The following is a 12,355-nucleotide window of genomic DNA, read 5'->3' as shown; positions in this document are numbered from 1 at the left end:
TGCCCACTATTGTTCTTAGGGTTTTCATCTCGGCAACCCTTAGCATCTGATTTTACTATCTGTGCGCATATACGGATTTGACCAGACTATCTCCCGCAGACATCCCGACAATGAGGATGGTTTGTTGCTCTGACTCCTTAGGTCTTTTTCTGGGTCGTGTCTGCTTAATATATCTATGCCCAGATATCTGAATTGCATCACCTGTTCTATGGGGTTGTTCTCAACCACTAACTTACATCTAAGCGGATCTTTTGCTATTGTCATACATTTAGTTTTGTTGGTAGAAATGGTCATATTTAGTTGGCGGCTTATTTGAAAAAACTGAAAGAGCTGTCTCTGAAAATCATCATCTGATTCGGCAATAATTGCTACATCATCTACGTAACACACCATACCAATTCTTTTGTTGCCCATTCTGTATCCGAGATTGAGAGATGTTACTTTGTTTATAATTTTGCCCATGAGTAGGTTAAACAAGAAGGGGCTTAAACTGTCGCCTTGTCTGATTCCTCCCGGTGTTAGAATATTTTCAGTAAATTGGTCTCCTGCTTTAACTTTGGTTACGTTGTTGTTATTTAGATTATGGACTATCTTTGTTATGTTGGTCGGCGTTTTATTTTCTATTATTATATTTAGAATGTCTCCCAGGCGAACCCTGTCAAACGCCTTCGTCAGATCAATAAAGCAAATATATGCTGGTATTCCGAACTCTATAGCTTTTTCTTTTATTTGTTTTATTATGAATACTGCATCTGTTATAGACTCCCCTCTTGTAAAACAATTTTTGTTCTTCAGCATTAGTGATTTGCCTTTCCAATTTGTCCTTAAGAATACTTGTGAAAAGTTTCATCGTTGTATTTAAGAGGGTTATTCCTCTGTAGTTTTGTGGGCGTTGTTTGTTCTTTTTTAAATATGGAGATTGTGATGCTCTTATGCCATTCCTCTGGTGTTTCTGTGTCGTTTAAGATTTTGTTAAATAGTTGTGACAGTTTACTTGCAAGTTCAGGGCCTCCATATTTTAAGAGTTCATTGTGTATACCATCTGTTTCAGGTAATTTTCTGTTCTTTAGCTTCCTGATCTTTGCTTCTACCTCTTCGTCATTGATTGTAGCACTTATATCTGCTTAGTATTCGTTTATATTCAGCGTTTCTTCAACATCATATATCTCCTTAAAATGCTGTTGCCATGTCTCTATAGGTACTCCCTTGGTCTGCACGAACTCGTTAACTGTTTTTTTCTGTTCCGAAGCATTTTCCATACTTTCTTTTGGGCACCATATATAGGACTGTGTCTACGGCAGCCTTGTGGACCATCACTGGATGTGTGCCGTTGCATGTTTTGGTGGTGGAAAGAAAAGAGCTTTATGAGAGGAAAGGCCCAAACCTTACTGTGGCCGAGAGAAGACAGAAAAGGGAAAGGTCAATTAAAAGATGACAAGAAGAATGGAACAACATGGAGGATGTGGCACAGTAGACGAAAATGCTGATCCCGAACAAAAGAGATTGGGTGGACTGTGAATAGTCGGACACTGTGACACATACGATGTTAGATTGCAGCAGATGGATAGTAGAAAGGAACAGAATGGAGAGAGAGACAGGTGTGAATTTGGTTACAGTGAGAGAAATGATTGAGAGAATGATTGAAAATAAATCAGGTTGGACTTACATACACAGCTATATTTGTGTAGTGATTAAGAAAAAGAAAGAGGAAGAAAGACAGCTGGATCGAAGGCAAAGGTAAGAGTGAAAGATGCTGAAAGTTGAAGCTAGAAAAGTAGGTCAGACTGTATGAGTTAGAATGCGTGGGTCAGACTGTGGGGAAGGAGGAAATGCCCGTCTGAAAATGATACCGTACCAGGAGCGATGAGAGTCTTCTACGTGTTACCTGGAAGGAGACAAGGAGCCCCCTTGCTGATCAATGGAGTATATGAATGAATTAATAAAGGTAGTGCTTCGGAAGTGATGCCGGCCTTACAGCGGTCATTCTGCTTCCGGATCGTTGAGTGACAGAGGAGGGTCTGGTTTAGCAGGTAGGCGGTCGGCGTAAACTCGGCGACGAGAGGGCATTTTCAAGTACCTTGGAAACTATCGCCGAGAGTACGAGGAACGAATCCTGCACTAAGGTCAGTCAGGCGGCGTCCTGGACTGGGATGTCTTTGAAGATTCCAGACCGCCCCTCTATAAAGATTTCTTCTATAATTTCTTCATTAAAAAAAATCCGATAAATATTTTGTTCCAAAACTTTTAGGACATACGGTACATCTGATTGACAACATGCAATTGACGTTTATGCTCATGCATAATGATCAAAGGTGTAAGTCTATTATTAGGATCAAGTTTAATTTGATGTTTGTCTCTGAAAAATCCAGATGATTTTCTGCATAAATCTAGGAATGGAAAGAAAAAGAAACGGACCCACTGGTTGTTGCTTGCTCCTCTTGTTGCTTTCTCTGGCTTTCTCCCTCAGGATTAATTTGTCTGGATTGACCTTGTGCTTCTCTTTAATATGCCGTGAGGCCGAAGGACCATGGAATGAACTGTTTAATGTATCAACAACAAGATACAAATCGCTTTATTTTATCCAAATTATCAACAAACCAAATAACGCAATAATCATTCATTTGTCAAATTGACGTTATAGTTGTATTCGCTTACTTAATTAATCTAATTGTTCTTTCCTGGGAAGTTCGTTCCCAATAATTAACAGTTTATTTAATAGAATTTTGGAAGTAGGACAATTCCAGATGAATAAGAAAGTAGTATATTAATACCGTACAAAACAAGAAAGATATACAACAACGTATAACTTAAGTTGTACAAGTTGTACAACTACAAGACGGGTTAGTCACACTATGAAAATATAGGAGGGAGTAATTGATAGATGGATACGTGGAGACACCGAAATATCCGAAAATCAGTTTGGTTTTATACAAAGCAGGTCAAGAATAAATGTAATTTTCATTATAAGCCAGCTGATGGAAAAATACAAGAACAAAAAAAGAAACGCTCATTGGCTTGGCCTTGAGAAAGTATGTGATAGAGTTCCTCGTGTAATTGTATGGTGGGCGATCAATCAGAATGGAGTCGTGAGAGATACCTATGAGGGAGTAATAACTATTGTTAGGGCAGGTGTGGAAGAGACTGATTAATTCCAAGTAAAAGTAAGATTGTACCAGCGCTTGGAGCTGTCCTTATTTATTCTCATTAATTTTGTTCTTAGTTCTTACACGCTATGTATTGTTTTGATAAATTATCACTTATTATTCTTTTACTGTAAAGTTCACAAAAGTTGTATCGTTTTTGATTAAAAGCTGCTTCAATCGCTCCGAGCTTGAAGCACAGTTGTTTATATGAGTTAACCTTATAATTGTATTTTTGAAAAAATTTCAATTATATTTAAATTTATCACATACGGTAAATTTCACATGCTTAATAATCCTCTAAAATCGTACTTTCTGGAAAAATCAATTTGCTATTCAACTAAAATTCGAGTGCCAATATCAGAGTCCACGCACCAGTGTCACAGTCCAGAGTCATAAAGACTTAGTGCCCTAATTTTTTACACAGCATAATATTTATTTTTAATTAATATTTGAGCAAGTTAAGTAATGTATAGTTAAATATAATTAATGAACAATTTACTTTATTCCTAGACCTTTAATATTTCAAAATATCAATAAGAAAACTAATCCCTGCTAAATTTATTTTACAGTGTGGCGCACCGAAAACGAAACAGAGGCATTTACTGGCAGGTGATTCCTTTTTTGAAAAAACGCTCGGACCCGTCGATTTTGTTTTCGAGGGGGACACAAAATTGGCATAAAACCACTTTAACATTTGCAGCCCCTTAAGCCGGGGTGGCATCATCCCTAAAATCTTAAATGAAAAGGGGGTTCGAATGATCCATTATTTGAAAGGTCTTTCAACTCCCTTTATAATGATGTAAAATTCATGTATTCAATTCAGTAGTTTTGGAGATTTATTGATTTAAAGTTTAAAGTAGACTTTAATAGGTACATCAAATTAGTTTGTACTTCTTTCAGAAGAAATTTGAGTAAAAGCATTTTCTTGATAAGTAAATGCTTTTATTTACTACGCCCATGGTTTATTAATAATAAAAATAGCAATTGAAGTGTCCTTTGTGACAAAAAAAGTTGTTTCTTGAAAAAAGATAAGTAGAGAATGCCACGTACTTATTTTAAATAGGAAATATAGTATATTTGAAGAATAAGCTGGAGTAAATTCTCAGAATACTAATCTTCGCACCTCGAAATACATAGGCGTGCACATCTTCTAACTAAAACGTAATCTTAAAAGAAAAGTTTGCGTTAAATTTAATTGGATATTTAGAACAAAGTAATTAATCCAATCCAATACTGGTTTAAAATAAAAAGATATACATACAAAGAATAAAAATTCTATTATTTGTGAAACATACAGTTAATATAAAATAATAAAATACAATATTATACTGAAACGTAAAATACATACACAAAAACTGTAAGTTTTTATATATTCCTATTAATAAATAATAATATTCTTAATACTAATAATATTGGAAATAAGAATGAAAATTATATTAGCAATAAAAAATAAATAAAAAATAAACAATGAAGTTGTCGGCAATTAGTTCAAATGTAAAATAAATTTCTGAGCTACAGTTTAAAGTTGCTTAAAGTTGTATTATTTCGAGCAACGTTACTTTGAACTTCGGCCCATACTAATTCAATCGGATTTAGCTCGCAATGATACGGTGGCAGGCGAAGTATATCAATTCCTCGTTTTTTGGCTATTTCCTTAATGACATATTTTTTATAATTTTGTTTATTAATTTAGAAAGCTCTAATAATTCTGCTTTTGTCATTGTATCGTCAAAGATTAAATTCTTAGAAGTTAACCACATTGCAATTTCATCTTTTCTCCATTGAGTAGTTGGTAAACGTTCAGCTAATCTAGAGTGGTAACTTGCGTTGTCCATCACAATAAATGAATTTTTAGGTATAAATTCAATCATCTGTTCGAAATATTCTTCAAACACGTCTCCGTTCATCTCTTCGTGATAATCACAGGTCTTTTTTAATTCAAACAAAAGTAAACCCTCCTTAAGAAATCCATTCATACTACCTATATGGGTAATAATTAATCATCGACCTTTATCTGTTGGTTCCTTGAAACCGGTGAATATCCTTCCAGAAATGCTTGTCGGCATGTTTTTATAGTTTTGTCTTTCCAAACTCTCCCTACAGTATCCCCTTCATTAACCCACGTTTCATCTAAATAATAAATGTTCTTATTTTCTGTCCTCATTTTTTTGTATTTTTCTGAGGTACTCTCGTCTCCAACACACAATTTCTTCGGAATCGATAAGCATTGACTGTCTGCCCACTTTTTCATACTTAAAGTTTAACTCATGCAAAACTTTCCAAAGTTTGTCTCTACTTATTGTGGGTAAATCGGGATCGTCGGTAATGGCTTGTAAAACTTGGTAAAATACTTGGTCGGTAAAGGCTTGTCTAAAGTTGGTATTTGTTTGTTAAAAAAAAATGAGTAGACCATTCTATGAATTGCATTTTTAAAAATTCATCCACATTCCCTTTCGACAATTTTGGTCTTCCTGGTCTCGATTTGGGTAGCGTTATACCAGCTGATTTTTCCTCTTTTAAAATATTATATACAGTTGATTTTGAATATCCCATTAATTTAGACGAAATTTCAACTATACTATCAACAGTATTGGAAGGATTGTGTTGCTTAAAATAATTGTAGACGTTAAGGATAACACTCTTTTCGTTAAGTGATAAATGATTCAACTTTAATTTTTTAACTGGTGTATAATCACACGTTAATTCCATATTCTATAAACTCACTATTCACTCTTGCAAAAAACAACTGTGTCAGATCTTTCACTCGCTTATAATCGACTAAACAAAAATTTTCTGATATTAATGAATGACTATTTAAAGACCATTAACCATTTTATTAATCATTGGTTTTCCAAACAAAATCGACATTTATACTATTTAAGATAGCGTTTACATTTATCAGAAACCATCTTTCGCTAATCGACTTTTTCTATCGAAACTATCAAAAGACTAACTAAATACCAAAAGACTAAAAGACATTAACTAAATACCTATGTATTTTAAAAGTTTCTTTATTTCTTGTTATTTAATGAGTCATTATCATAACGACAAAAATAACCATAAATAACGTTACTAAAATAAACATATTTATATAAATATAATATGTTTTGAAAATGGTTTAAATATCTAACAAACCGAAGCAAATAATGTAATACCCTTAAAGTACGTCTATGACCAGCTGAAAAAACCCTAGCCTACACAGTTCTAACAATAGCAGGTATTTAAATTTTACGATAGTCCATGTGACATGGAAAAATTTCTATCTAAATAGTCAAACCCAACGTAAAATAAGCTAAAATATTGACGTTGTACGAAAAGCACACGTACTAAAATATGCTTAACAATTTAGTTTTTTTTTCTGAGAATTTACTCCAGCTTATTCTTCAAATATACTATAGTACATTAGTTTGCGATTGATTTGACCAATCTTTGTTGTTAAAATATCATTTATTGCTTTATACATAAATTAACCATGGTATATTCCACGGCAGAAAGGGTTGAAATTATTGAAATATTTTTCGGAAATAATCAGTGCGCTAATAGAATAGTACAAATTTTTAATGAGCGACATGAGAACAATAATGTGCACCGAAAATATGTTCTAGAACTTGTAGCTAAATTTCGGGAAACTGGATCAGTCGCCAATAAAAAACGTAATATTGAAAATCCTATAAGGAACGAAGCAACAGAAGTGGGGGTTTTAGGGCAAGTTATTGTAGATCCTACATTAAGTACCCGCAAATTGCAAACTTCGTGTGGTGTTAGTCGACGTACTATCCAACGGATTCTAAAGGCCCATAATTTTCATCCGTATAAAATTCACCTTGTACAAGAACTTAATGAAGACGATTTTGATAAGCGATTAGAATTTTGTGAAGTTATGAGTGAACGAATTACAAACGATGAACAATTTTTATTTAACATTTGCTTTTCCGACGAATGTTTCTTTTTTTAAATGGCGAAGTAAATCGTCATAATTGTCGATATTGGTCGGACTCTAATCCCAGAATTTACCATAAGGTACACACACAGCAGCCACAAAAATTAAATGTTTGGGCTGGCATTTTTGGCGATCATTTGGTTGGTCCTTTTTTCTTACCTGGAAATTTGACTGGTGAAATGTATTTGGAATTACTGCAAAATGCCATAGATCCTGCGCTAACAGATATAATTGAAAATCAGAATGATGATCGATACGTTGAGAATATGTTGATGTTCCAACAGGATGGTGCCCCACCACATTACGCATTAAGAGTTCGGCATTATTTAGATCAGACCTTTCCAGGTCAATGGATTGGTAGAAGAGGTGCCGTTGAATGGCCCCCAAGATCGCCAGATTTATCACCTTTAGATTTCTTTTTGTGGGGTTACTTAAAAAGCAAAATCTATGCTACTCAGCCAACATCCTTAGAAGATTTACGACAAAGAATTGTGAATGAGTGCCATCAAATTACTCCTCAAATATTGCAAAATGTCCGGCAACGTTTTCAGCAAAATCTTTATTATTGCATGGAAAGTAATGGTGGTCATTTTCAACATTTACTCGGCTGACAGGTCAGTTCATTCTTTATTTTTTAACAACTTTGCTGCTATGTATTGATCTCCTCTTACGATGATGTATTTAAACTTTAAATCAATAAATCTCCAAAATTACTGAATTGAAGTACATGAATTTTACATCATTGTAAAGGGAGTTGAAAGACCTTTTAAATGATGGATCATTCGACCCCCCTTTCCATTTAAGATTTTAGGGATGGTGCCACCCCCGCTTAGGGGGCTGCAAATGTTAATGTGATTTTATGCCAATTTTGTTTCCCCCTCGATAACAAAATCGACGGGTCAATTTTTTAACTTTAAAAACTTAACTTTTTTAAAGGAATCATCTGCCAGTAAATGCATCTGTTTCGTTTTCGGTGCGCCACCCTGTATATATTATTTTTGTTTCAGTTTGGGCTACATAATTGAACATATGGATCCTGGTAATAATTTACCCCCACTATTTGAGTCACAGTTAAAACTTATGGAACCGGACATAGTATTTATTCCTTCTTTGGACTCATCTGATCCTGAAGGTTTGAAAAGTTTAATTACGGGACTTATGAATGATGCAATTGAAACGTCAGCTATAGTAAAAAGATTTTCAAAAATAAAAACAGTATCATATAAGGAAGAAATAGAAGCAAATCAAGATATAGTCGACATCAAAAATGATATCCTATCGAATATTGATAAGGTTATAGAAGAAAGCTATGAATTTTGTGATAACTATCAAACTTATTCTTATCTATGGTTAGATGACAGAGAGCAATATCTAGACCAATTTTTAACTTATGGAAGACAACTAAATAATGAAGAATTAGATTACCTAGGCATGAATGATCCTCTGGCTCCTAAACCTTCACCTCCAAAAATGGAGCATTTTAGAGAACAAATCGATAATTTTGAAAATTTATCAAATCAAGTCGAAACTATTAAGGAGGCAGAAATATTTAACAATTGGTTTAAAGTGGATGTAAGACCCTTTAAGCAAGCATTACTTAATACCATAAGGAAATGGGGTAATATGTTTAAAGATCACTTAGTTACCACAGTTACTACAAGTTTATGTGACTTAAGTAATTTTATTAGGTAAGAAAAATAAAATTATTTTCCTAATAGCTTTTTATTTTTACTATATTTTTAAATATTAAATATAAATATACACTCTATCCCAAAAGTAACGCATCATCTGTACTGTCTAATAACATCTGGTTTTAACAAGACGGTAATACGCCTCATAAATATTTTCAAATCAATAGATAGGTATGAGGGGGTTTAGTAAATAACCACCTCGTTTTCCCCATTTAATCCGCTTAGACTTTTGATTGTGGGGTTATTTAAAAAGCAGAGTCTATGTAAATAGGCTAGATATCATCAAAGAGCTAAAACAAAACATTAAGAAGAAATTTTAAACATATTATTTACTCCTAATATTATTTAGAATGCCACTGATGAATATGAGGACCGAATTGGCTACTGTAAGTTAGTTAATGGTAGTCATTTTTGAATATTTGATTTAATAAATATATTATTGTTCTTTGATTTTTTTCCATTTTCTTTTTAGAATCGACTTTAAAAAAAGTCGATGACGTCATAACTTCGATAAATATAACAGAAAAAAATTAGATGTGCAACAGCAAAAAATATTTGAAAATAAAAATCGACCTATTTGTTTTGACCAAACAGTATGTCAAAATAATGCATTTTATTGTGCGTTGCTTTTGAGACATACACACACACTATATATATATATATATATATATATATATATATATATATATATATATATATATATATATATATATATATATATATGTATATATATATATATATATATACTTTATATTTATATATTTATATATATATATATATATATATATATATATATATATATATATATATATATATATATATATATTATTATATAGTGAACGGCTAAATTATGGAATTATAAAAAACAAAATTTGTTTAATTTACTAATGTTTGTATTTTGAGAACGATTTCCGAAGTGGAAATTGAAACGCCAATAAACGTATTTTAACCTTTAATTGTGGCTTATTCCCATGTAAATAGTAATTAAATTATGGAATATTATCATTATTTCGAGAACCGTCGAGTTTTGAGGGAAATCACCGAAACAGGTCGATTTTTGTTATAAAATACCCATCTTATAACGTACATGGAGTAGGGATGACATCACCGGTGTAGGTGTAGTGACGTAATCATTAATTTTTGTAAATAGAAATCGGTATAATGCGACACTTCATTTAAACAAGAACTTAATTCTCTATTTAACGACATTACATTTTTAACTAAAATATTTTTTTAAGGGTACAAAAACAATTTTTTTTAATTTAAATTCAACTAAATTACAACTAACGATTTAATTAATAATGTACTTTAAAGTAACCAAATTATGCATAGTAATTATTTTAAATTTAATGTTCGAAATGCCATCCATCGGTTTCTTAACAATATGCAAATCTATGGACACATTCATCAAGTACATTGCGGATGACTTCTGGAGTAATTAGACTCATTTCATGCCCAATTCTATCTTTCAAGTCCTCTAATTTTTGGGGTCTATTGACATAAACTTTTGATTTTATGTAATCCCACAGGAAAAAGTCTAGAGGTGTTAGATCTGGCGACCTTGCTGGCCACTCTATAAAACCTCGTCTTCCGATCCACCTCCTAGGAAAGCAATGATTTAAAAATTGACGGATTATTGGCATTTGGATACATGTTAGCAAGGACAGGTATAAGTTGATTTCTCAAAAAAGTTAAATAACGTTCTCCTGTTAGATTTTTTTCAAATAAAAAAGGGCCAATGATTCTGTCATTAATGATCCCTGCCCATACATTTACTTTCTGAGCATATTGCGTATGTGACTCAGTCATCCAATGTGGGTTTTCTTGACTCTAATATCTGCAATTTTGACGATTCACGGTAGGTACCATGTATAAAAAATGTGGCTTCATCGGAAAAAAGGATTTGATTGATGAAATGTGGATTGCGGATACATAAATCCTGCATTATTTCAGAAAATTGAAGCCGGCGATCGGGATCGTCGTCGTTTAATTCCTGATGTAGTTAAATTTTGTAGGGATGGTATTTTTCTTTTTTTAAAATACGTAATACGGATCATTGGGAAACTCCAGCATATTCACCCATTTGTGTTGAACTACTGTGAGGATTGTCACGTACATTTAATAAAATATCAAGTTTCAAATTGTCTCCAATTTTAGGACGCTCAGCGTTTGGAATATGTTTAACGTGCCCAGTTTCTCCAAATTTTCAGACTATTTTACTTACTGTTGATTGGCTGATGGGTCTGTCTCGATATTTTGCGTTGAATAAATTGCATACCTCGTTCTGTGTTCTTTTTTTTATCTCCTTATCCGCTAAGAATTATTATTTCTATGCGTTGTGTTTAATTTAGGTGAGCCATAATTTAGTATTCAAAAGTAAAAATTACAATTGACAACTGATAACAATTTACAAAATCAAAACATCCGAGCCCCCAGACAGTACACTGATCTAGCACTTTAGATGCTAACTACAGATAAACTTCTTCTTATTATAGGGTCCAATGTCGATTTTATATTGTTCTGAAGCTACTTTCTTGTTGTATTTTAATATGATTATATTAATATGATTATCTTTACCAACTCAAGGTGTTTGTTCTCTTCGATGCTGACTTGTTTGCATTTGAAAAATTTTCTTTTGAGCAACAGCTTTTTTGTAAGTCATATCAAAAGACATAACTATTTTTAGTTGGTAATCTCATATATTTTTAGTATCCGGGTTTCTCTATATCTATGTTTTACATTACCTTAACCCGTTTGCATGATTTGTATCAAATTGTATTGATTTTAAACAAATTTATTGATTTTTTTCTGTGACAACGTTTTTTCTAGGTTGGCCGATGAAGGTCTACAACAAACTGTATCTGAAGGCGACTACCAAGCTTTGGTCAACGTTATGGGTTTCCTTTTACATGTAAAAGAGCGACAAGTAACAACCGATGAAATGTTTGGTCCTCAAAGAGATATAATAGAGCTATTAAAATTCTACGATCAGGATATTCCGGAAGAAGTGAACGTTTATTTGCAAGAGTTGCCAGAACAATGGAACAATACCAAAAAGATAGCTATCACGGTTAAGCAGCAAGTTGCACCCTTACAAGCAGCAGAAGTTGCGTTTATTAGGAAGCGTATAATAGACTTTGATAACAGAGTTACGTATTACAGGGAAGTTTTTAAAAAATATCAATTTTTCCAATACAATTGTGCCGATGCTTACGGCCTTATTGACCATGTCGATAAAGATTTAAAGAAATTTGAAAAAAATATGAGAGATATACAAGATTCTGGATCGTTATTTGAAGTAAATGTTCCCGAGTTCAAGATATTGAAACAGTGCCGTAGAGATTTACGATTGTTAAAGGTAACTAAAATATTAATAGCTTTACAAAATTTCTGATTTGTTTTTAGTAGCAACTGATCAGTCCTATTTAAAATTAGCATAACAATAATTTAATTAATAGTTTTGTATTTTTAATAAATATAACAGTTATATAAGAAATAAATTGATAAAGTAGTATTACAAAATCCAAAAGTGGAGGTAGAAAACATGTGGTATTGACTTAAAATTCGCGAGTAAATCGACT

The 12,355-nt window shown here is 32.7% G+C and overlaps 1 protein-coding gene across 1 annotated transcript in view; it reads left to right on the top strand.

The window, feature by feature from the left end:
• Window positions 1-12,355, top strand: part of Dhc93AB (Dynein heavy chain at 93AB) — a 295,262-nt gene that overhangs the window by 42,762 nt on the left and 240,145 nt on the right. The window contains exons 11-12 of the mRNA XM_072526597.1: window positions 8,091-8,771; window positions 11,604-12,132. Coding sequence (XP_072382698.1) covers window positions 8,091-8,771; window positions 11,604-12,132 — 1,210 coding nt within the window. The remainder of the gene's footprint in view (window positions 1-8,090; window positions 8,772-11,603; window positions 12,133-12,355) is intronic.

This window comes from Diabrotica undecimpunctata, chromosome 3, assembly GCF_040954645.1.
Source record: "Diabrotica undecimpunctata isolate CICGRU chromosome 3, icDiaUnde3, whole genome shotgun sequence".
NCBI lineage: Eukaryota > Metazoa > Arthropoda > Insecta > Coleoptera > Chrysomelidae > Diabrotica > Diabrotica undecimpunctata.
This window is presented reverse-complemented; position numbering and strand designations above follow the sequence as displayed.